The 24,658-nt window shown below is 39.3% G+C and overlaps 2 protein-coding genes across 5 annotated transcripts in view; one reads left to right on the top strand and one right to left on the bottom strand.

Moving 5' to 3' along the window:
• p4ha2 (prolyl 4-hydroxylase subunit alpha 2) overlaps window positions 1–1,808 on the top strand; it is a 37,976-nt gene extending 36,168 nt beyond the window's left edge. For all 4 annotated transcript variants that reach the window (XM_004084205.4, XM_011492379.3, XM_020699620.2 and 1 more), the window contains exon 15: window positions 1,064–1,808. In XM_004084205.4, the coding sequence (XP_004084253.1) occupies window positions 1,064–1,134 (71 nt within the window). In that variant the 3' untranslated portion in view covers window positions 1,135–1,808. The remainder of the gene's footprint in view (window positions 1–1,063) is intronic.
• Window positions 1,809–2,981: 1,173 nt separating this feature from the next.
• On the bottom strand, window positions 2,982–24,283 carry LOC101168172 (sodium- and chloride-dependent GABA transporter 2). The gene is made up of 14 exons (XM_004084212.4): window positions 23,858–24,283; window positions 23,633–23,767; window positions 20,190–20,330; window positions 19,971–20,046; window positions 19,695–19,827; window positions 16,009–16,143; window positions 15,823–15,926; window positions 15,464–15,588; window positions 13,421–13,533; window positions 13,190–13,327; window positions 6,153–6,255; window positions 5,971–6,071; window positions 5,614–5,784; window positions 2,982–5,067 (listed from the first exon to the last, which is right to left on the bottom strand). The coding sequence occupies exons 1-14, from the start codon at window positions 24,048–24,050 to the stop codon at window positions 4,894–4,896; spliced, it is 1,842 nt and encodes a 613-aa protein (XP_004084260.2). The 5' UTR covers window positions 24,051–24,283; the 3' UTR covers window positions 2,982–4,893.
• Window positions 24,284–24,658: the final 375 nt, after the last annotated feature.

Raw genomic sequence — 24,658 nt, forward strand, 5'->3', positions numbered from 1 at the left:
TAATCCTGACTACATTAATAACATGACTGAAATATAACGTGTTGATCTGAAAAAATTGTGAATTATAATCAATATCCAATAAGTTATGTATAGAATTTAGCGGTTTCAACTAATAGAAAGTATAAATAAAAAATAGGAATCAGGTCATTGTGTATGTTATACGGCTCATACATCCAGGAGTCATCTTTGAGTAAATCAACTGAAGTTGGTCAAAAAAGTCCAAAGAGATGGTAATTGAAGACGACCTTGTGACGGTGCAAACAAATGAAACCTGTAAGCGTGCCAACATCGACTTTCCAGAGGACTTGTTAAAACCTTTTTTCCACGTTCAAAATACTTGATCAAGTTCTAAAACAAAATCTCTGGCTTTATTTGATAGAACAGGATTTGTTAAGGAAATAGAATTTACAAAAGTTACTCTGAAGCTTTTCTGTTCTGCTGTTTAAGAGGGTAATAAACTTTTGATCAAATCAAATTAAACTTTATTTATAGAGTACTTCTCACAGATTTGCAACAGAAAGTGCTTTCCAGAATAAAACATTGTTCACAGCTAAAAAATCACCTTAAAAATATCTGTGCTTTGTCACATAGAGCATTTTCTGCTAAACTGATGGCAGAAAGACCAGGTCAACATGATGCTATGAATCCATTTGAAAGGCATGCTTGTGCTCAAATAAAACCACACAATTATTCCCCTTTTTATAAAATATAGAGCTCAAGCAAGTGGCTTCATGTCGTGCTTTAAGGGGAATTTGCAGAACTCCTGAGATGTTCATACACAGACTGTCTGCAAGTTCAATGCACTCCTAGTGACGAGGAAGATTTGTTATAGCTATAAAAATGCAGAAAAACAAGTGAAATTAGATGTTAACAATGTTTTATGAGCGAGCCAAATCACTGAGAACATTCACTCTTTCTGCAGACCAGGAGCCAGTTTTTACTGGACAACATATTCCTACCTCTTGCTATTTTTTTGTCTTTATCTTTATGATATTGTATCCTGGCATCACATATTTTTGCACAGGTTTGTTGACTCATAATCCTTTTTTTCCCTCTTTATCAGTGTCAAACAAGTGGATTCATGAAAGAGGACAGGAGTTCAGGAGACCGTGTGGCCTCACAGAGGTGGACTGAAGTTTCCTTTTGGACACACTAACTAACACAGAAATGCACACACTCCAGACTGACGTCATGGTTTGCAAAGCAGCAACAGAGACATTTGTGTAGGATTTTTGTAAGTTTTCTCGTTTAAACTCTTGAAAGGAAGGTGGCAACCCTTCTGGGGAGCTGGTTAGCTCTTTTATTAAGTAAGTCACACTCCAAAAAGGAAATATGCCCCGGTCAGATTGTTGATATATTGTCTTATATTTAAGAAAACAATTCTAGCCCATTGTTTTTCCACAAAAAAAAAGAGAAGACCACATTTTGAAATATTTTTAATTAAATGTTTTAACTGTCAAAAAAAATGACTGTTGATGTTTTTTACACATATTTTATTGAAACATTTATTGTGAAGCAAACACATCATTTTGATACCTGCTGTTACAAATGAAAACTTACAACTAATGTTTCTATTCAAAAAAGATATATTTAATGAAGTAATACTGAGGTAATACAAAACTGTCAACACCCAAAGTTATATATTTTGTATTGGTTTTACACCCAAACTCTTGTGTTCAGACTACATGGTAAATCTCGCTTTTCCAAAGGTTTTTTTTTTAATGTTTTTTATTTTTAAGTTATTACATTGTTACACCCCCATGCCATAGGAATGCAAAAACCAATAAACACTGTTTGTTTTTCAAATATTTCTTTTTTCAGATCGTTTTTCCTTGTTTGTTCCTATTTTTCGTGGATTTATTTATATTTAAATGACAACGTCCACACCAGGGTCACTGTGGCCTTGACTCACAAATAAACTGAAGTGCCATCCCATTCCTAACCCAAAAAGCTCAATATGACTTTTTTCAGCTATTTCAGATTCAACTCTTCTAGGAAGGCTGTCCACAAGGTTGAGAAGTGTGCTTATAGGAGGTTTTGACCATTCTTCCAAAAGGTCATTGGTGAGGTCACTCACTGATGATGGTGGAGAAGGCCTGGCTCTGAGTCTCCACTCTAATTCATCCCAAAGGTGTTCTATGGGGTTCAGGTTAGGACTCTATGCAGGCCAGTCCAGTTCATCCACACCAGACTCTGTCATCCATGTCTTTATGGACCTTGCTTTTTGCACAGTCATGTTGGAAGAGGAAGGGGCCGCTGCAAACTGTTCCTACAAGGTTGAAAGCATGACTCATCACTCCAGAGAAGGCGTCTCCACTGTTCTAGAGTCCAGTGGCGGCGTGCTTTCCACCACTGCATCCAGCGCTTTGCATTGCACTTGGTGATGTGTGTTTGGATGCACCTGCTCGGCCGTGGAAACCCATTCCATGAAACTCTCTGCGTGCTGCACTTGGGCTGATCTGAAGGTCACATGACGTTTGGAGCTCTGTAGCAATTGACTGTACAGAAAGACAGCGACCTCTTTGCACTTCAGCATCCGGTGAGCCCTCTGTGTACGTTTACGTGGACTATCACTTCATGGCTGAGTTGCTGTTGTTCCCAAACTCTTCTATTTTGTTATGACAAAGATGAAGATGTTGACTGTGGAACATTTAGGAGGCAGGAAATTTCACAACTCTGTTGCAAGGTTGGCATCCCATGACAGTTCCAGGCTGGAACTCACTGAGCTCCAGAAAACAGCCCATTCCTTCACAAATGTGTGTAAAAACAGTCTGCATGGCTGAGTGCTTCTTTTTTTTTACAAATGATTAGGACACCTGATTTGGATCATTTGGATGGGTGGACAATACTTTTGGCAATGTAGCGTATGTGGTATGTGAATTAATTTAGGTTAGTATTATCTAACAAGGCACTCCAAAAAAAGTTTTAAAAAATAATTTGAAAACTAATTTAGGTTTATTGAAAAAAAAAATCACAAAATGTTTCTGGTAAATGCTTTTTTAATAAAGTTACAGCATTAAAGCTGAAAGACAACTTTCATTCTTTCATAAAGAACATTAATAGCAGTTTTATACGTAGATACAAAAGTGCATTGGAACCCCTCACCCAAACATAAAAAGACACATTAGAAGTCATTTAAATAGAATCATCTAAAGTGGTGTCAACAATTACCAGGCAGCTCATAACATATCAATAAAAAAAGTAGCTATTTATTGGTAACATGTGATATACAGTTTGTGTGCAGTCTTCTGTAAACCTCAAGGCTGTGCTCTACAGCACGTGATGGATTCTTACAGTCACTTTAGATAAGTTTAAGTGCTTGGAAAATGTCTTCACACCTTGTGTGAGTAATTGCTAACCATCCTGGGCGTGTTTGGGATACTGTTAACGTGGAATGCTGCTCAGAAGCCTCTGTGTCAACTTTGCTCAAGCCCGGAAGACACAGGAGAGGCTGGAAGTTAAAGGGAAGGAGGCTGACAGCTTTGGAAAGAGCTTGCACATGTTAAACCACAGGGGGAGACGTGACTGCTCAGCAGATAACAAGGATTTGCAGTTTGCCCCAAGTCATGAACTGATGTGTTTGACTGCTGTGTGAAAGTGAGAACTTGTTAGCTTTCTGTTCTTGATCACAGATCAAAGGCTGCATGTACAGGAATGTGCTTAAAGCCATACAGTAAGTCTGTCTGGCTGTTTACAACCACACTGGCTTGAATGGTGGTAGAAAAGTTAGTATTTTTAATCCTACTGTCCATTCTACTGGTTTCTCAATTACGTCTGCTCTTGTTCAGAAAGGACACCAAATCATGAGAGAAACCTCTTTCCACTCATGATGTGTCTGAACTTGAGTGCTTATAAAAGGATAACAAACAGGAAACCCGTCACACTGAATTCTCACTCAGTGTCTCACATTAAGCCAGGATTATTTTAAGTAGTACTTTCATAATTATGTTCTTTGTCAACGTGCAGATTCTCAGTTCTTTATTGTTGTGTGTTTACATCAAGTGCACAACGTGTTCTGCCATTTAATTCCCGGAGGATCAGTTTCTGCCACGTTTAGGAACCATTTAGTTGGAATTTCCCTGTATCAAATGTAGTATATTAGATAAAAATATGATACTATTTTTTTTTTTTTTTACTTGTCCTGTTCAACAGCTGAGCACACAGATAGAAGCTGAAGGCCTCTTTTGTTGGACAGATTTTACTCTTACAACAGGGGGTTCTGGATCTCCTAACACACTAGGAGTGTATTTGTGTAAACCCCTTTTGTAATTTAGGCTAAACTTTATTTATATTGATTACAACATATGATACTATTTAATGTTATTAGTAAAGTTGTTGGAATTACAGATTTTCCCACAATGCATTTTGTAAAAATTGATAAACTGCTTCACTGTGAAGCAACTCAATGCCAGAATATAGTATTACAGTGGGCCCAGACTCCACAATTTAATCTTCACTGATTTCTGACATTTTCTTACTTTTGTTTTTAACTCAAGCCTTTTCACTTGCTGATTTTCATTCAACTTTTATTCAGTCCTGTGTTTACTGTTACCACGAGGAATCATAAAGAAGAATGTGAGGGGCAGGAGGGAACATTTCAAATCCCTTTTTTTTTGTGCGACCCAATGATAAACTGTAATATTCATTGTTTTTTTTCTAATATATATAGCCATGACAAATGTGGATATGGAAACCTTCTATATCTAAGAGTTCCCCAAAATTCAATCATACATATTTTAAAAAAGGTATATAAAACTCAACTTTTAATTAACACAGGACAGGAAGGTTGCAAAGACTTCAGATAAATTCTTTGTCTTTGTAGAAAATTCCTTGTCTCACAAAAGATTTTTCTGTTTGAAGGAAAACAGCAGTTTACAACCGCTGACACCAGAACTAGTTTACAGCACAACTATCCACTGTACAGTTAAACTGTTGAAGGTGTGAGAGTTCCCCATTTTGGGTTAGGGGCTTAAGCTCCGTCTGAGAGCAGGAGCTAATGCTTCCCTGACCAGAAGGTGGTTGTGGACGATCCAGGTCAGACTCAGGTTGGCAGAGCAGAAGCAAACGCTGAGGAAAGACAGACAAAGCATTAGAGAGAAGTTTCGAGAGCTGGTTTAAATAGTTCTAATTAATATATTCCTCTTGTCTCTGTGACTTTGGAAAATGTTTAGATATATTGTAAGTGATATTTGTGTGTGCTTCCACTGATATATTTGGAGGGAAAACAAAGGTAGAACTAAAGTCTTACTGACTGGTTTCCATGACAAATGCAAAGTGTTTTTGTTTTTTTTTCAATATTATCATTAGGTCTACTGCTTAACATTTTGGTATAATGTACAAAATCCAACCAAAACAGAAAATGTTAGTTTAGTTTGCTCAGTGGGACCCAATGGGGGGCATTTACCCCTCTTTTTTGATCATTTAAACAGGATGGGACAGTTATTTCAACATTAACAAATTCAAAAAGACCCTTTGAAACCGTTTCTCCTCTAACCTCTCAGCCGGACCTGACATTACATGCATTTCTAAGTCTGTACTTTGGCAAATACACTATTTTCCTTGTATTTTCTATTAATTTTAAATACGGTAGATTTCACAATAGCTCATGCTCACCTGCCAAAGAGAACCTTCTCCCTGGATAACTTTGACTAGCACAAATAGCGGGATGAGTGACAGGGAAACTATGGCAATGAACCAACCCAATAGGTTGGCCCACAGTGGATAAACATAAGTGTTGCTGAACTTCAGTGGAGAATATTTCACAATGGAGAAGATGAAGGTCCCCTGTAGTGAAATGAGATGAGTAAAATGTGACACTAAGCAGCTGAACAGTTAAATCTACATGACACAAATAAACGTTGATGCATTTTTAGTTATCAAGTTCCACGTCTTCATCAATATTAAGTGTTTAAAAAGTGAAACTGCAAATTGAGATGAAGGAGAAAGCAAAAGAGAGATCAAATAGCTCACAAAGCAGACAAAGGGGGTGATGTATTTCCAGCTGTACTTCATGAATACATGTGGGCGATAGCCAATCATGTTGGAGATGTCGTTGTAGAAACGGTCTGCACCTTCAGGTAAAAACACGGTCAAACAGAAGGTCAGTTTAGAGAAGTTCTGGTTGTTGGTTTTTTCCAAGTTCTGTGACTTACCATAGACCCATCCGATGCTGATGGACTCACAGAAGGAGAGGAGCAGCAGAGTGGTTCCACTGCAGACATGATGGTCCAACAACTGAAGGAGGTAAATACCCCCCTGAAAAGCACAACAAACAAAAAGAGAATTAGAGACACTAAATAGTGTTTGGTCATGGTTGACACCGGAAGCTGTTGATCCAGTCCTGGTTAAAGACAGGACCGCATGAGGCATTTGCTCAGACAAATCCTTTCATGACACTTTGAGTAACTGTCACTGAAGAAATGTGTACAAAACATTTTATTGTCATTTATTTATGTGAAGAAATCAAAACCCCTTATTCACTCAGAACAACTGAGTTGTGTTTAGAGACTCTTTTTATTTCTATTTTTTTAAAGCCCTTGTCATTGTCCTCCCACCTCTGTGCCTATCATTTGTTTTTTGGCTTTTGCTTAGAAATTCTGTTTGATTTTATTTTTTGAGTAACCGTCTCTGAAGAAATGTGCACAACCAGATTATCCTCATTTTTTATGTGCAAAAATCAAAACCAATATTTACTCAAAACAACAGAATGACGTTTAAGGAAAGATGTTTTAAGCCCATGTCGACATTTTCCCCCTTATGCGTCAAACACCTGATTTTTCTTTTGCGTTTGCTTCAAAATTCTATTTGCTTTTTGTTCAATATGTGGCAAATATTCCCTCTTCTTCAATTCAATGAACATTTTAAAAGAAGCAGGTTTGAGTGCTAAAATCTTACCTCATGTTATTTTGAGAAAACCTTTTAACCCTTGTTCTATCCTAGGCACTTTAATATTGGGAGTTGGGTCATCTAGACCCACTAGACAGTGCTCTGAACCTTTTTTCTTCAATGATTTGTGATCTTCACTGGTGTCCATGGATTACATGAAATCTTTCCACCTTTGTCATGGTAGGGTGGGGTCATCTATGATAGCACATTTTTTAACCTGTTGTTAGCCTGTTGGGAAATCAACCCTTTTCTTTAGTCACTCATTTAAATAGGGATCTAATTTTGTTATGTTTCTATCAGCACTGCAATTTACTGTTGTGTAAAAGATGCTTGGCTTTCCCATGAAGCATGAGAAATGTTTTTTTTTTTTCTTTATTACAGGTGAATCATTGCTCTCACTGTGGAGTTATATCACTGCTCATGCTCCCTCCGGGCTCTGTGTTAATATTCACGTGAACGCTGCGGAGCAGCAAAATGCTCAAAGCCCAGCTTTCAAAGAGCTGCACACCTGCTGCTAATCAGGGAATCATGTGGAACTGATTAGTAACACCTGGCTGTTAACGGAGCTCCTCATCCATAAGGAAGAAATCCCTTTGTAGATCCCCTCACATTGCTTTTGCAATAACATTAGTTTGGAAAACCCACAACATTAAAAGCTCCTACAAGCTACAGAAAGCTTTTTTTCCATAATTTAAAATAATAATAATAATAATGTGCCCTAATGGGATTTATAAGCATTGATATTACAAAATCAACCAAAGTTTGCAAAAAAAAGAAGAAAAAAACATGGTTAAATTTCAGATTGAGTGCTCTTCTTCTACAGGTAATTTATAGGAAACTCAAAGACAGCAGTCAAGAGTCTGTTGAATATCTATTTGCAAAATTTAAGGGGGTTTGAAGCCCTTTTATTTAGCCCTAGAAAATACTACATGGTGATACATTGTGATAAGTGTGAAAGGAATAAATTGGTTTAGTGCTCCCATCTTTTTTACGGTTTCCCCACATTAGCTTAGAATGTAAAACAGAACTTTAGAAAAGTGTTTTATTTTACATATTAAAAACAATATTATTTTTTAAGATCATTTCTGAATGCTCATTGAGCAAACTGACTTATTTAACTGTCAAAAAGAAGAGATAATAGTGAACATTTAAAAGAAAAACTAAATAAACAGTTTCCACACTTAAGTCTGGTTTCTAACTATTGTCAATAACCAGCTGGATTTTAAAGAAATGTTGCACAGAACAATGCACATTTTCTGTTTTGGGTAGTTTAAAACAAATACGGTCACTTTTTTTTAACACCACAAGGCGGCTTTTAAGTACAACTTAATTCATTCAATATCATACTTTGATCTATTGTAAAAGTGTTACCAGTGGTCTTTTAATTATAAGTATCCAATTTTTAGCCAAAAAGACAGTGTTTTTTTTTTGCAGGCCATGGTTTCTGCAGGAGTTCATTAAAAATTTGTCTTGTGTGGGACTGTTCCCCTCCCCATTCCTGAGAACTTGGAGCAGGGAGCTTGTGGCCCACCCAGTGTAGTTTTTATGTCACAAATATTTTCTTTTTTTGTCCTTTCTAATTCACAATTATCTGAATAAAGAAATACTTAGAAAAGCAATTTTGAGGTTAACTTCCTTCATATACAGTATGCCCTTTTCATCAGAAAAATGCCACAAAAACATGTTTAAAAACACCAAAAATACAATGTGAAAGGGCAGCCTGTGGACCTAATAACGATTTTCCCAAAATTAATTTAAACTTCACCCATTAAAAGAAATGTAATGGAGAAAGTCATCAATGTTTAAAGTGTATTAAGGAACACAAGTTCTGCATCTTATGTTTTATTTTACTTTTCACATATCATTGAAAATTGGACCACATGGTCAGAGATAAACAAACCAAGGTAGCCATATGTTTTATTATACAGTGTTCCCTCTTATTCGCGGGGATTAGGGACCAGAAACATCCGCTAATACGGAGAACCACCCCCCCGGCCGAGGAATATCAGTCACCAATCCTTTCTCATCAAAAACCCTTCTGAAACTTCTGATGCTTTCTAAAACATTTATTAAAGAACATTGAAATATTGCTCAACATAAGGAGTTTTTTATTTTTTATTTAGAACGATTGAGTGTACCGTGGCATACTTTATAAGGCATATTAGGAGTGTCACTCCTGTACCAGGAGCCTGTGTTTCCTCCTTTATCAGTTAAGTGCTAGAGGCCATCTTCCTCCAGAAGAGGCCAGTGTCATCCATTTTAAAAACCTACTCTGGCTCATAATTATTATCCATGGATATCTTCCTCTGCCTTTCAGGATATTTTCCGCCCGCTTCTAAGTCAGCTGCTGCCATTTCTTGGCAGGGGCACAAACTTTGGCTGGAGGCGATTCAGGAACCGGTTGAAATAGCTGTGAAATATTCTTCAGCATCTGGTAGGGAAGCCGACGGGTCGGCATGCTCTTCATCTCCGCTCCCCCGCAGCACCTCGTTTGGATGCAAAAGTCTCATACAAGCGTCCTGAGCTGAGTTTTTGTGATAAACTGGAGTCACATGACTTAAAAAAAGTCTGCAAATAAGTGAAACTGCGAATATTGAAACATGAATAGGTGAGGTGACACTGTTCTTGGCATCAGGGATGAGGGTGAGCGACTTACTGCTTCTCTAGTATTTTCCCAGAGTAGTCCAACTATGCACTTCAATGCCAAACTTTTCAGAAGCAACTTTAATGTTCAAAGCACACAGAATCCAGCCCATGTTTATTATTGGCTGTGAAAAAATGACTTTATCTCTCATCCAAGTGATGTCGGAGAAACTTGAATAGGGTAAGCGGGAGAAATGGCCTACTTAACAGAGTAATACTTCATCGTTTAACTTCTATGAAAGATTTTTAGACACCAAACATCAGAAATCTCAGGAGGCAGAAGCAAGGCTTCATGAATGAGTTTGTGTTGGGATTGGAGGACTGCTCATTTTGACAAAGAATGTACCGTAATTTCCGGACTATAAGCCGCTACTTTTTTCCTGCGCTTACAGCCGTGCGGCTTATTCAGTGACGCGGCTAATTTATGGACTTAATTGGCGTCCACCATGTACGTACTATCGGACTCAGTGAATGGTTTGAATTTTTATCTAACACCAAGCACAAGTCATTTGTTTTTCAACACACTAAACAGCCAAACAGCATGGACCTCACTTCAGGTCTTAGACACTTCAGTCATGGTTCAACAAAACGAAACACGCATGCCCGGCCGCATCCCAGAATCCTTTGGTGCCATTAGACCCAACGTGCACGTGATCGCCGCTACAATATGATGAAGCTTTCAAGTTAAAAGCAATCGTTAAAAGCAGCGTGAAAAAATCCACCATCACCAACGGGTTTGGAAAAGCCGCTCTGCTGCGTGACAGAGAGAACAGCGCATGCTCAGGAGTGAATTTACCTCTGAGTCATAGTGACTCGGCTGGCTGCACGTAAATATGTGGGAATAACATCAGCCTTTATTTTGTCGGGACACGACTGGAAACACAAATCGACGTGATCGTTTTAACGGTTTCTAAGGACTGAGCGGAATTTTACTTTGAAAAGCTCACACCGACCCACAGCTGCCGTGTGAGCTGGAGACATGTTCTCCCTGCTGCTCGTTCACATAGAGCTGCGGGGCCGATGGCAGTCTGATGGCTCCCACACGTAACAACGCATCCGCCCCTCATACACAAAACGTACAGTAATAAGTCCGATTGCTCTGCACAGACACGATTTGCTCCTCCCTGGTGCCGCCCTGGCCAGAGGTGTCGGAGACCCTCGTTCACCCCTCCATGCACTGCTGATACTTGCTCATTCTTAAACACGTACAACAGTGTGGCGAGCCCGGCGTTGGCCCCGCCTTTAGCCCATAAGACTCATGGGAAATGGGGAATTGCGGATGTAAATTTCCTCATCATAACTGAGGGATGTAATGTTGATTATATGGTTACTGTTTGTAATTTTATGTATGATATCTAGATTGTCAATTAGTAAAAAAAACTAAAAAAATAAAATAAATAAAAAAAACATAACTGAGTAACTTGTGAACAGAATAGAGGCACATGCTGTTTGGCAGATGTGGGCATAGTCACATGCATGAGCCAGAGGCAAGGCTGACTCCTCCCACAGTGTGCTAATGCATCACACTTACTCTGGGAGTCAAGATATGACTTCTCAGGTTCACCATGTTGCCTACTTCATGCAGCTTGTACTCTGACGCGGCTTGTATATATTTAAAAGTAGTAAAATACATGAAAATGGGTGGGTGCGGCTTGTAATTGGGTGCGCTTTGTAGTCCGGAATTTACGGTAATTTGGCTCTGGATGGAGCCCACTGGAAATATTTGTTGTGTGACCCACACAACATCAAATTTAAATTTGATTTCTGAGTATTTATTTATGTAGATCATTAAGAATGAGGAGTAGATGAAAAAATGCCATTGGAAAAAGAGCATATACGTTGGGCGGGCTACAAGCTTCCAGCTCCACTCCATTCTGAAGCATTCACTTGTAGACGACTAGATTCATGTACGTCTTTGTTTTGCTCATCTGTGCTGGCATCTCGCTCAAAACTGTAATCACCTGTAATGTTAGGGACTCTAAGCTAGTGGGAGAGCATGTAAACAAAGAACTCTCAGTAATGGGTAGGGGGAGAGTTGCTTTGTGCCATCGGTCTCACCCACAACTAAGATGTGATAAACTCCTGGAGAAACTATGCTCCAGAAAACGTTCTGATTTTGACAAACAAAAAAATCACAAAGTCATTATTAATAGGCATTAGGAACACTTTTACAATAGATCAAAAAATGATCGGAATGCGCTTTTAAAAATTACTAGTTTTCTTTTTAACTGGTGCTGAGGTCATAGATGAAGTAAGAAACATAAATGTACTATTTAAAGCTCTAACTGTATGTTGTTGGGCAGTTTCAATTATTTGTTAGACAAAGTGTTCCAGATGACAGTTTACTGGGGACAGTATCTTTAAATCAGGGATTCTCAAAGTTTTTGTAGCGGAGGGCCAAATTAAGAACTGGACATTAGACTGGGGGCCAATTTTGGTGAAAAAAATGAATACACAGACCAAGTCTCATTTGTACAGTTAACCAGGCTCTCCAGATGTTTTCCTAGTAGCGGTCAGAAGTTGCTGCCCAGATCTTCTACTCGTCTAGTAATTGTACCATTTGACAGACTTATTTCTTCAGACTTTTTCTTTTGCTCTGGACAAACAATGTCAGCTTCTTTCAGCATTTATTCTTTTTACAAACTCCCCGTCACTGAAAGACTAGCTACGCCGGTCCATTTCCAAAACCACAACGTAGCTAGCTTCTCTCACAGCTTCACTGGATTTAGCCATTTTTGTAAACATCTGCTGTGCAGCTTAGCCTCGTTGTAGTTGTTAGAGCTTAATGTTGGGCTCCTCGCCGGTAAATTTGTCATACTTTTTAAGGATTTATAACATAGTGACGATTTTTATTGAATCCTTTGAGCATTGCATTTACCTGCTTGCAAATAAGGCACATGACTTTATCCAGCCCATGAGGTACCACAAAGTAAGCATTTGTCCACTTAGCAAGAAAGCGCCTTTTCTCCTCGCCAACACAACATTCTTCCTCAAAGATACCTGCTCTGGCTCTCTTTTATTGAGGGCCACAAAGAATCTTTCCACGGGTCGCCATTGGCCCCGGGGCCACACTTTGAGAACCCATACTTTAAAGGAATGGCTTTTTCTAGTGAGCTAAACTAAGCAAGGCTGCCCAGAGGGGACAGGGGGAGCTTTTTTAACATCTTTAAAAATACTTTAAACAGAGGTTAAAACAAACAGACTGTTTAAGACTTGAAGACAGAAGAAAAGACAAAGAATCCTAAGAAAACCCTGAAGAGGATAATACAATGTATTATGTTGCAACTGCCACATTATAGTGGACAGCAGTATGCCTACAGCTAAAATAACTGACAATTTACTCTTTAGTGCAAAGGTGTATTTAAAAAAACTAAATTCCAAATCAAAGGTTACAAAATGGCATGTGCAGGGAAATACATGTGCTATTTTATTTGGATTTTACAGGTGGTTTACTAACAGCGATTGCGCAAGGGACAACGCTGGGGATAGGTTTTGCTCACATTATGGATTGAAAGTTCAATCAATGTAACAGTCCGCACCCTTGAGAATGGTCTGGCATCTATTACACATGAGGTATAAGTACAGGTATAATAAGAACAGGAAAAAGAAGAATTTTTATTAGTGACACAGAGAGGAAAAGACTTGTTTGACTTCCACAAACCTCAGTGACCATGGGGAGTCCCAGCAGGCAGCAGAAACAGCAGATGACAAGCAGAGCGATCTCACGCCGGTAGCCTCGTTGCAGGTAATTGGGGAAATGATCAACCAGTGATGTCATGACGCACTCCATGCCAACAAACTGGAAGAAATGGTTTGTGGGATGACAATGAAGTATTTTATATCCTTATTTTTTTTTTACATGTTTATTGATTGGGATAGTTTTAGCTGATACCTGACTGTCCAGTCCAAGCAGGATGATCATAAGGAAGAAACACACTGCCCACACCTGAGGCATAGGCATCACGGCTACAGCACGTGGGAAGACAATGAACGCCAAGCCTGGGCCTAAAAACGCATTCACACAATAATAAAAACAAAATTACAAAAAATCAACAACAACTAAACTAAATGTTAACTTTTGGAGGGATTCAAATTTGGGCAACTGCAAAAGTTTGTAAATTCCTAATGATGTACTACTTAGATCACATGTGTCAAACTCAAGGCCCGCGGGCCAAATGTGGCGAGTAGGGCTGTGATGATGACCTCATCACCGCACTTTTTTTTTTTTGTTGAAAGTTCAGCATATGGTGCGTGATTGAACTATAATAAACACATTAAACACGTTCATCTTTGCTGATAATTCACTTTTTCTGCTAGTCCTGTGTTCAGACTTTCCTTCTTTCTTTCAGACTGTTCTCTCCTTCTCTCCCACTGCGCCTGTCACTGTCTCTGGTCGGCGTGCTCTCGCTGCCTCTGCTGCACGTGACACGCGGCTCCCTTACACACACGGGCGCGCGCTTTCAGAAGCACACATCCTCATTCTACAACAGAAGTTTCCGTCTTGTGAGGAAATACGACATCTTTACTGCGTTCTAATTATTAATTTTCATTTCTATTCATTTCTGTTATAAGCTGCGTGCGTTCTTAAGGGCGCGACACGGCCGCCCGCCGGAGGATTTTGTGTTGGGGGGTTTATTACTGTTCTCCTTCACTCTGTAACACCAAACATGAGCGCGCACTGTTATATTTCCATGAATATCACTACATGTTTTGTTTGGGAACTATTTTGTGCAGCGCAACGTTACGTTATGTGTCTGTATAAACAAAGGCGGAGCCTCCTGCCCCGCGTTCTTCATGGGTGTCAGGCTTCATGGCTACCAGAAAGGTGACAGTGTCTGCAGTCTGTTTATTACTGGGCAATAAATAATATTCTGAGAAGATGTCTGTATCAGAGAGCACAGGTGAAACTCGCGTGCAGATAGAGAGTAGTCCACTGCAGAAGAATCCACACGCACCCCCCACACACGTGTGCGCGCTCCCTCCTCCCAGTTCTACACACGACGCAGCGCGCTCACACAGTCTCAGTCAATCTACAACACCTACATAGTTAGTTCATTAGTTAGATAGGTATTAGTTAGTTGTTACTGTTATTTGTTAATAAAGAATAATATGTTGTAATTGTATTTATTTCTGATGCGGCCGCCGGGGGATTAAAATAAAAATTGTTGTGTATTTATTCATATCTAGAGGGAATTGGACTTGAAATATCGAATTGGGCAACTAAACATTAGGACTTAAACACTGTCCATATAACCTAACCTGACAGAATCAAATGTAAAAGGATTTATGCTAGTGTAACAAGCAAACATGTGTTTCTATGCAACTGTAATTGTTACTTTAAAAAGTTATAATAAATAAATAAATGAGTTATTTAACATTAAGGAGTAGTTATATTTATTTTTCATTACATTTAGTTACATGTATAATTTATATCTGGCCCCTTGAGGACAGCCACTATGCTGATGTGGCCCTCGGTTAAAATGAGTTTGACACCCCTGATTTAGATGTATTTATTAGGTAAACTTCTGTGATAAAATATTGATTAACCCCTTTAACGCCAGAGCTTTAGCTCAAGGGTTGACATTCTTTCTGCTACTGTGACTCTTTAACCGCAATTTGCATAATTCCAGCAGATTCTGAAGCAGAGAAAAAGAAGCTTTGCGCATATTTGCAACGCTTTGGTAGTGATGTGTTGCATATTGGTACAAAACCCAAATGAAAAGCTGCTTTTCTCGGCGTCAGAATCCACGGATACACGTTGATACATAAACGGTCGGAGACTTTCGATATGTCAAGAACGTTTGCCACTCTAGCAATTAAAAAAACAAACCTGTTTATTTAGCTTTATTTTTCTTATATTTTCATACACAAAAAATTCCACATGACTGGAAAACATTTTAGCCGAAGCTGTGAATGAAACCGAAAATTCCCTTGCCTGATTCTGCCACTTCTGAAATGTCCACGCCTTGCTCATATGTCATAAATCCAAGAACAGAGAAAATGGCAAAACCGGCCATGATGCTGGTGGCGCTGTTCAGCAAACATAAGTAGAAACAGTCTCTGAAAGGACATAAAGAGAATATTTATGTAAGCATACAGTTTTAACTAGTTTCAAATAGATTTAGAATAGTTTCTTTTCTTTCTAAAGGTAAGATTTTAGCTTTACTGTATGAGATCTTCAATTCAACACATAAAAAACTGACAAAGTGTATCAATCGCATATATTTAACAAAATTAGGATCTTCAATTAAATCTTCAGTAAAAATGAAGACTAAATGACAAAACTGCCTGTACCTGTAACAGTTATTGTTGTAATGATTATAACTCCCCAGAGAAGTGAGGAAACTGAGACCGATGGCATATGAGAAAAAGATCTGAGTGCCAGCATCCATCCACACCTGAGGAGAGTGAACAAGAGTAGAGTTAGAGGCTCTCTTTACCATGTAGATGTCATCTAAACAGGGGGATGCACGCGCTTACCTGAGGATCTGACAGGCGAGAAATGTCTGGGTAGAGGTAGTAGATGATCCCATCTATTGCCCCTGGCAGGGTAACACCGCGTATGAGCAAAATAAACAAGATGAGGAAGGGGAATGTGGCTGTGAAGTAGGCTGCCTGAAAGGAAAGAAAATTTGCTTTTTAAATATTTTTTAAGAGAGAGAGTTAAAGGTTTATTTTTCAAAAGCATCTTTTGTTCTTCCGTAGTGAATAGGCGGACAGACACATTAAGGAATCTCTAATTAGTTTACAGTATACAGTATAGTTTACATCATTAAGACAAAGTTAAAGGATTTTCTATTTTTTCAGACTTTGAAGTCACAATTGTAGTTTTTATAAGATTCTTTTTTTATCTTCACATAAGAATCTTTTGTCGAGTGTCTAGAGTCAATTTACTCTCGAAATGGGAACCAACAAACCTATTAGGCGCTCAGCATGAAGTAGGGGCATAAACCATAAAATGGGTTTGTGAGCGCAGCTGCAACTGCAGTTCCCTGCTGCCTTGGGGGTTTGAGTTCAATGCAGAGCACTTTAACACGCTCAGATGTGTTACATCTACTGGCAGGTTAATCTGCCTTTGCCCTAAACAAACTTGCCTGGCCATTAGCCTTAGAGCTAGACTGTGACTCTTGCAGGTCCATTTACTGTGCACCGAAACTTTTGATTATTGTTTTGAATAAGAGTGGGACAGCCACAGGGGCCCCCAATGCCAAAGAGCAGGGAGGCACAGGGGAACAGAGAGTTTAAGCTCCAGCCTAACCAGAAGAATAGCCCCCCACTGCGCCTGAGGGGCCCAACGCAAGGCCCCGCCCTGGGAGAGAACCCCTAGCCCCACAGACCACCACCATCCAGGAGTTCCGAACATTCCCCCACCCCAACCCCAGGCACAAACCAGAGTCCTCCAAAGGAAACCCGCCACACTCCAGGCAGCCACCCAAGTACCCCACGGAGAGAGCAAGGCAGGGGCCGCCCACTCCTGCCAAGGAGGAGGATGCCCAAGAGAAGTGGGGGTCTTCAAGGAGAGTTGTAAACATGGCCCGACCAGGCTCACCCACTGTTGGAATTTTGGAGAAGGACCAAAACCCGCACCAGAGGGAAACAGAAACCCCCAGGCTCAGTTGTGATGTGATCCCCGGCTCTTGGTCTTGCCAGATAACTCAGGGATCCCTCTTCCTGCATGGAGATATAGCCGCCGGGCCCAGGAACCCAGCACTCAAGGGACATGGCCGCCATTGCCAAGGGCCTGGTTTCTCCCCGCCAGGGATGGGGCATGGGACAAAAGATCAGAGGTCCCACTGTCCTTGTATTTGGAGTGTAAAATGCGTGTAAAGTATAGTATGGTAAAGGGTGCAGTTAAGGGCACTGAGAGGACATCCTTTGCTTGTTGGCAGTGATGTCCAAGCACCCTCCTACCAAGGGTCCTACATGTCTAAGTAGGGATGGGTATCGAGCCCCGGTATTGAACGTGTCCCAGGACAACATTCTTCAAGACTGCAGGACCTGTAAGATCTGACCTCAACTGTTCTGCTATCGGCACTGGAGAAGTTGCATTTTTTTTTGTGTCCCACAAGCTATAAATGTTATCTGCCATATTTGAGTCACCAAGTCAGTCAATTTTTTCGTTAATTAATAACGACATTAATTTCGCTATTTTTGCTGAAGAGGAGAGGTATGTCTGGCTGTTTGTGTGCACAGGGGCGGGGCTGTCGTTCAGACAGCACGCGACGCGCGCACACAGGAACGCTACCAAAGATATATGATGGTGGAAAGAGCTAAACAGTCCAAAATGCAGCTCTTTCCTCCCTGTGCTGCGGCTCTCGGTGTTTTTTGTAAAATAACTATCATGTTCTCAGATTGTCTTGGTGCCTTTAACACCGTCAGAGCAGGCAGGAGGAAGAGAGCCCACACCCAATTGAGCCATTCACACCCGAGCCCGAGAGACCACGCGGTGCTCAAACCCGACCCACCTGATTAACGGAGTCTCCACTGCCCCTGCTGGGAACCAGAAGGCCCCGACCCCAGCTTTTATTCAAGATCTTTATTTAAATTTACAGCAAAGTACACAGCAAATTCCCCAGTGTCATTTCTTTGTATTCAACCTGATCAAACTATTTCAGAGTTAATACAACAACAGCAAGTCTAAGGCCCCACCCCCAAGTGTTGGTGTTAATGCTCTGAGTTAAAATGCGCAGAGTAAACATGACTGTAATGGTTATTCAACACTTTTGAGTGTTAAAGTTGTACAGATAGTGTCAATTATTTACACCCAAAAGAGTTATGTTAACTGAAACACTATGTTCAGTGTCACTTTAACCCTTGTGCTGTCTTAGATGACCCCCCCCTTACATTGACGTGTTCTCCCTACCATGACAAAGGTGGATAAATGTGGAAAGATTTCATGTAATCCATGGACACCAGTGAAGATCACAAACCATTGAAGAAAAAAGGTTCAGAGCACTGTCTAGTGGGTCTAGATGACCCAACTCCCAACGTTAAAGTGTCTAGGATAGCAGAAGGGTTACCATTGTGTAGATGAGGACCATATGTTATCTGGCTCAGAGTTAAAATCAGCTCTAAGTGTTGCATCAACACTTCAGTTTTTACTTTGTATATCTGCATGATCATCTGATAAATAATGCACTTCAGTTATGTAAAGGTAATAAAGATAACTGCATTTTCATCTACTGGTATGTGTGTTTACAGTAAAAACTCCACAGAAACCAAGTTTATTTCTACAGACTTTCCAGATATTTCTCCGAGGCGTATTGCAACATAAACCTTTGAAACTGGTTATATGGTGTATTAAATGACATATTTGTTAAGTTAATTACAGCTTTCACACACACCTTTACCATGACATATTAAATCCACAAGAGTTTTTCTTCTTACACAAACTGGATACACTGTTTTAGATTAAGCTCACTATTTAAATATTTTGGAAAATGGTGTCTAATTAGCAGCAACATATCTTATAAAAGCTTTAAAGAATGTCATAAAACAACACTTTGGAGTAAAGAATGCTCTGGCTGCGTGAGTATAAACATGTGTAATACAATAAAGACAATCTGGATTTTAAATATGATGAGGACTAATTTAGATTAAAACAATCTTAAATAATTTGGAATTAATTAGCATTATTTGATAGCATTTTGTAATAATTTTAGCTTGGTGTGATATCTCTGGCTTCCTTTGTGAAGCATTTTGAAACATTCAAGTTAAATATTGGGGATTTTAAACAGAATGAAACTGAACAAAATATAAAAGCAGTGTGCAGCTAAAGTTTTTTTCCCTAGAATGGCCTAATTCTTCTCTCTTTTCTGGGAACATTCACTGGAACATGAGAATCCTGTGACATCCTCACCACTGAGAACAAGCTCGACCCTGAGCACTTTCAATAGAACAGAAGTACGCTTTTTCTTCTGGACATGAGGGCTCAGGAACATCACAGCAGACTACAAAACATCTCATATGAGACATAAAAAGTTATAAAAACCAACCCCAACAGACTTTTTTTCCCCCAGTACTGAAACTTTTCTGCCAATACCCCACTGTTAGATACTAAAAATATGGGTTCTATTGAGGTTAAATTGCCCAGTATTTTTTTTATCCTTCTGTTTTGTCGATTTGTTCCTTTAGCAACCCATTTAAAAATGTTTAACAAATCCAACCTTTCCAGTCGACTTGATTCCCTTCCAGATGCAGAAGTAGCAGATGACCCAGCTCAAGATGAGACATAAGACCAGCTCCCACCTCAAGCTGCCCACCTCCTCAATGCCACTTGAGACCTTCAAAACTCGACGTCTGATCAAAGAAAAATGGATGGGATGTGACACGGATACAGAACAATTGCTTTTATCAGTAGTAATGACAAAGAATCAGAAGCTGTGGGAAAAAAAAACACTAATGCATCCAGTTACGGCAATCTTAATTCCTTTCACACTTACTGCCAGAACTCCACAACTGGAAGAGTACTGTTCAGTTTGAACTTGCTGGCATTCAGTCTGCTGTCAAAGCAAGAGTCTGTCAGAAAAGAAGCAAACACAAAGGTATGAGAAATTTCACATTTTTGTGTGGTTCCACACAATACCTTATAGTAGTCTCATTACAATCACAGTTTTGCAATATTAATTCAGAGAACTTTACAGTCTGGCTCACAGGGATACCTGTGTTCCACTCGTTTCCACATGAGGCCCAAGGCAGCTCTGCACTGAAGGAGGAGAACAGGTAGAAGAAAGACCATGTGAGGATCATGATGTAGGAGGTGGCGCCAAATGTGATGATTAAGTGACTGGCATAGCCCATTCCTGTGAAAAGACAAACATAGCATCAGTTTTGATATTCCATTAAAAAATGTCATTAAAATATGATCAACTAGTTATTTTGATTTTAAAATTTATATTTTTAAGTGTAAATTAAAGGTATTTTAAGATTAAACTAGTTTTAATGCTGATTAGGGAGGAAAATATACCCAGCAGCAAATTCTGACTAAAAAAATTATTTATTTGGTGTTCAAATCCATCCTATGACCTGTGGTCTTGAATATTCTTTATAACATTTTTCTGCAACTTTTTTTTTTCCATGATTAGGATTTTGTACTGTTTCTGCAGATTTGACAATATTTCTAATTAGTTTTTATTTAAAACTAGTTCTTTACTTTGGCAGTGGGTGTGCATTTTAAACGAAGGTTATATTTCTTGCATGTTAATATCTTTGAGCCTAAAGCCAAAATTCCACTGATGAATCTACTGGAAAATATAGGAATCAGTCATCTCTGCTAATTGGTTTGCACAGGTTTAAACAACTATTTCCAAACAATTTGGAGTTCAGTGATTCATAATGACAATGTTTCTTCACAAACAAAACAGATGGACCAATTCTTCCAGGAGGGGATATTTGAGGAAATTTACATCAATTCAGACTAATTCCATGCACTCAAAACATGTAAAAGCTTCATCTCAGACCTTACAAGCATCTGTAATCATGAAACTAGAAAACAACAACTCTGGTTTGTTTGGAAGGGATGAATGACGAAAAACTCCTGTGTCCAAAAAACATGTAAACATAAATGACGTTTGAAAGACGGTATTTGAACAAACCACAAGATTTCTAATTCATACAGAGGAACAAAAAAAGCATTGGTTTTAACCTAAATGCATAACACTGTCTTTGAAAACCCAGAAAATGTAGCAGACATCGCATAGCCACTGTCAAGCACAGTGGGGGGAGCATGATCACAGTCATTGATCTCATTGCAGGCCCTGAATCAACCATGAACTCTTCAGCTTCTGTATTATATTGAGTGGAATAATGATGAGAGGCCATTTCATCTGACATTTGGTGAAAAAACGACCAAATCCAAAGTCCAGGTCTTGAGTGTTTAAAGGGATTTGGTGGGACTTGAAAAGAGCAATGAGGGTGTGATTACTTGAAAAAGTTAAATGGATCAAAATGATACTGTAAATGCCCCATTAGATACTACTAAAAGTGGATCTACAAGCTACTAAATAGTGAAGCCACCTAAAAGTTTTGGAATTTCACAGAAAACAAAATGCAATAGACATAGCAACCAAGGACTCTGATGTGTACATCAACCAATGAAATGAAAAATGACAACCAGTCTGTCAACATGGTAAAATGGACTAAATACATAGATATAATCATGTTTCAAAGACAATGACAGTTAACCAAATACATAGACAAGGAGACCAAATACATAGATAATAGACCAAAGACATAGACAATGGACCAAAAACATTGGTCTAATAAGTGGACCAAAAACACATAAATATATTTTTGTCAGAAATGGAACCCCATAAAAATGTTTACATGCAGTTTTCTGATTTCATTAATGCATTAAATAAATAAGAGTTTCCTTGACACACTTGAATACTACAACAAAACCAAAAGTAGATCATTTGTTTATAAAGGTATCAAATCTCTTCTGAATTGGGTATCTTTGTATTTATTTTTAGGAGTATTTTCCTTTCACTACTTCGAGTTGGCTAAAAAAAAAAAGCAAGTTATTCTAAAAGGGAATTCTCAGTACTTGGCAAGCAGTCCACTCAAAAAGTGCACTCAGATATGTAGCATTTCCACTAAATCCCTGTTTGTGTTTAACTGTAGCACTGTAGAAATAGAAAGTCATTCCTATTTTTGAAATAAAACCATTTCTCTTGTTGACAGACTTCAATCTCTGCAAAGAAATACATGTGAGCCTGAGGCGCTTTTACATCCTAAAACCTGTCTGCCAGCCCTTTGTTGATTATTATTCCCACACAAACTCATTAACATCTTGTCCATGCTTGTACCTTCCTGTGTTTTTTGGTTTTCACCGCAAATGACCGTTTATGTGTGATCCATTTACAAGATGTGAAACCGGCTGTTCGACTCTTTGGTGAAAAGTCACTCTTCCAGGCTCAAGCTGCCTCAATCCATCCCAGAGAGAAACGGCAAACTAATGTCACATCAAGCTGTTCAAGTTAGTTAATCTGGTTGTTTTTAGTCAGTGGTGCAGTCCATTCATACACACCCATCACATCAGTGACTGTCCTTTTAAGTCTTTCCTTCTTATAGACAGGGAGGCTCAAAACGTAATTATGAACAGTTCTGCTTGACCCTAACCCTAAACCTAGATATAAATCATCCCTGAGGCCATAACACAGAAATGACATTTTTCCCCTATTAGGACTGAACTTTGATCTGCATGAGTGCTGGTTCTAAAAAAAAGTCAGAGTTGAGGGTAGATACTTTGTGAAAACAACATTTTTATAATTGCAAAACTTGTGTTTTATAATTCTTCTGCAGAATACAAAGTCTGGAGTCTGGATTCTACAAGAAACACAAACATGAAGTCTTTAGGCTCTAACATGCTAGTTAAATGGTGCCCCCCTTGAATTATTTTAAAGGCATCCAAAACATGCTCACATAAGAAATGACTAGTTATCAGAAATGACTTCTTTTTGTTATTGTTCACCTTTTGGCACATCCACAGCGTAGCAGCTTTCACTTTGTTGGGGGTTTAGCAGAGATTTTTACGGCGGATGCGTATGCAGATGCCCTTCCTGACACAACTCTGCATTTTATCAGGGCTGGGGACTGGTACAGGAAGACACAGACTTGGCCCCCCTTGTGGCTACAGAGTTAGGCAGTAGCACAAAGAATCTTGCCTAAGGACCCACACCAGATCTAGTTCATCGCATCCCCAGGGAAATAAATCCTGGTTTCCCACACACCAGTTCAACACACAGCCAACTGAGCCATCCAGATACTCAAAAAGGAATATTTTGTATAACAAACTTGACAGGTACATAGTTTAAACTGTATTTTATATCAGATTGTTATGAGATTAACGCTGTCATTGCACAGACTGACAGCATTTCTTTTCTATTGTTGTCGTTTTTATTTTATTTTATTAGTGAAAATGTTTGTGTAATTATTATTTTAAGGTAGCTTCCATTTGTTTACAAATGTTTTTTAACGAGACAAAACTGGGATAAACATGTGCAACAGCTGTTGTCTTCTTTAAATGTATCAGCCAATATATTTATTTTCATTATCAATATTAATGAAAACATCAAATAAAAAGAACTTCCTTTTTTTGTTTTACCTTGGAAAAGTGGACAAATTTTCCTCCAGCATGTAATGCCCCCCTGGCTGGTGAACTGACCCAGGGCTGTCTCCAGGAAGAACAGAGGTATTCCACAGGTGATTATGAACAAAATGTAAGGGATGAAAAAGACACCTGGAAAAAATGTAAATAAATGAATAAATGAAGCAATCAGACTTTTAGACGGTAAATAATTGTACAGGATGAGTTAGTTTCCTGGCTCACCTCCTCCGTTTCTGTAGCACAGGTAGGGAAATCTCCACACATTCCCGGGCCCGATGATTGCTCCCATCACGGTGAGGATGAACTCGGCTTTGGTCCCCCAGTGACCCCTGTCCTCCATCTGTTTCGGCCCCTGGGCAGACCCTTTGGGAACAATAATCGCCGCGTGCAGCTCATTCTTCTCGTTCGTGTTCATCTTCTGTCTCCTTCGCGTTTTTGAACCCCTTGCATCAAAGTCCAAGTGTCGTGCGCCCTGCGTCCGTGCCAAAGCGTCCCCGACGTGTTTGCAAAAACCCACACCAAACTTCCCGCTCACTGCTCAACCACCAGGCTTTTGAGGATTTTCATTGAGAGGTTCTGGGGAGGGCGTGAAGTCCAGGGCGGAGACAACATTCAGGATACATACGTTTGCATGCACAAAAGGTTTCTGATATGGAGTCTTTTCTTCCTGCGTGTTCTCCCTCCGTGCTGCGTTCAGGTGCTCAGCGTGGAACATTTTTTGCATCTTTTGGTTGTTGAACCTACAATTGTCACAGATTAAATCCAACTGTAGAAGTCGGATTGAGGTGCTTTAGCCTGAAAAAGGAAAACAATGTTTATCATTAAATGTTTCTCAATTCTCAATCATATAAATAAATGACATTTCAGCCATTTTTATGCTTTTAAAATGTTAAAACATTTTTAAAAAAAAAAGGTCTCGGGTGAGGGGGGTCTTTGGTCCTGGTCAAAGGCTGGGCTGCATAAATCTAAACAAGATGTTGGTTGTTTTTCGTTTTTCTTTTAATTAGATCTGAAAAAAATGCG

The sequence above is a fragment of the Oryzias latipes genome, chromosome 14, assembly GCF_002234675.1.
Source record: "Oryzias latipes chromosome 14, ASM223467v1".
Classification (NCBI taxonomy): Eukaryota; Metazoa; Chordata; class Actinopteri; order Beloniformes; family Adrianichthyidae; genus Oryzias; species Oryzias latipes.

Excerpts from the sequence above, each read along its gene's own strand:
- LOC101168172 (XM_004084212.4), bottom strand. The coding sequence starts at position 24,050 with ATGAACACGAACGAGAAGAATGAGCTGCACGCGGCGATTATTGTTCCC. Across the intron at positions 19,828-19,970 it reads CCAGTTGTGGAGTTCTGGCA|ACGTCGAGTTTTGAAGGTCT; the intron begins GTAAGTGTGAAA and ends TTCTTTGATCAG. Across the intron at positions 13,534-15,463 it reads TTCAGAAGTGGCAGAATCAG|GCCCAGGCTTGGCGTTCATT; the intron begins GCAAGGGAATTT and ends ATGCGTTTTTAG.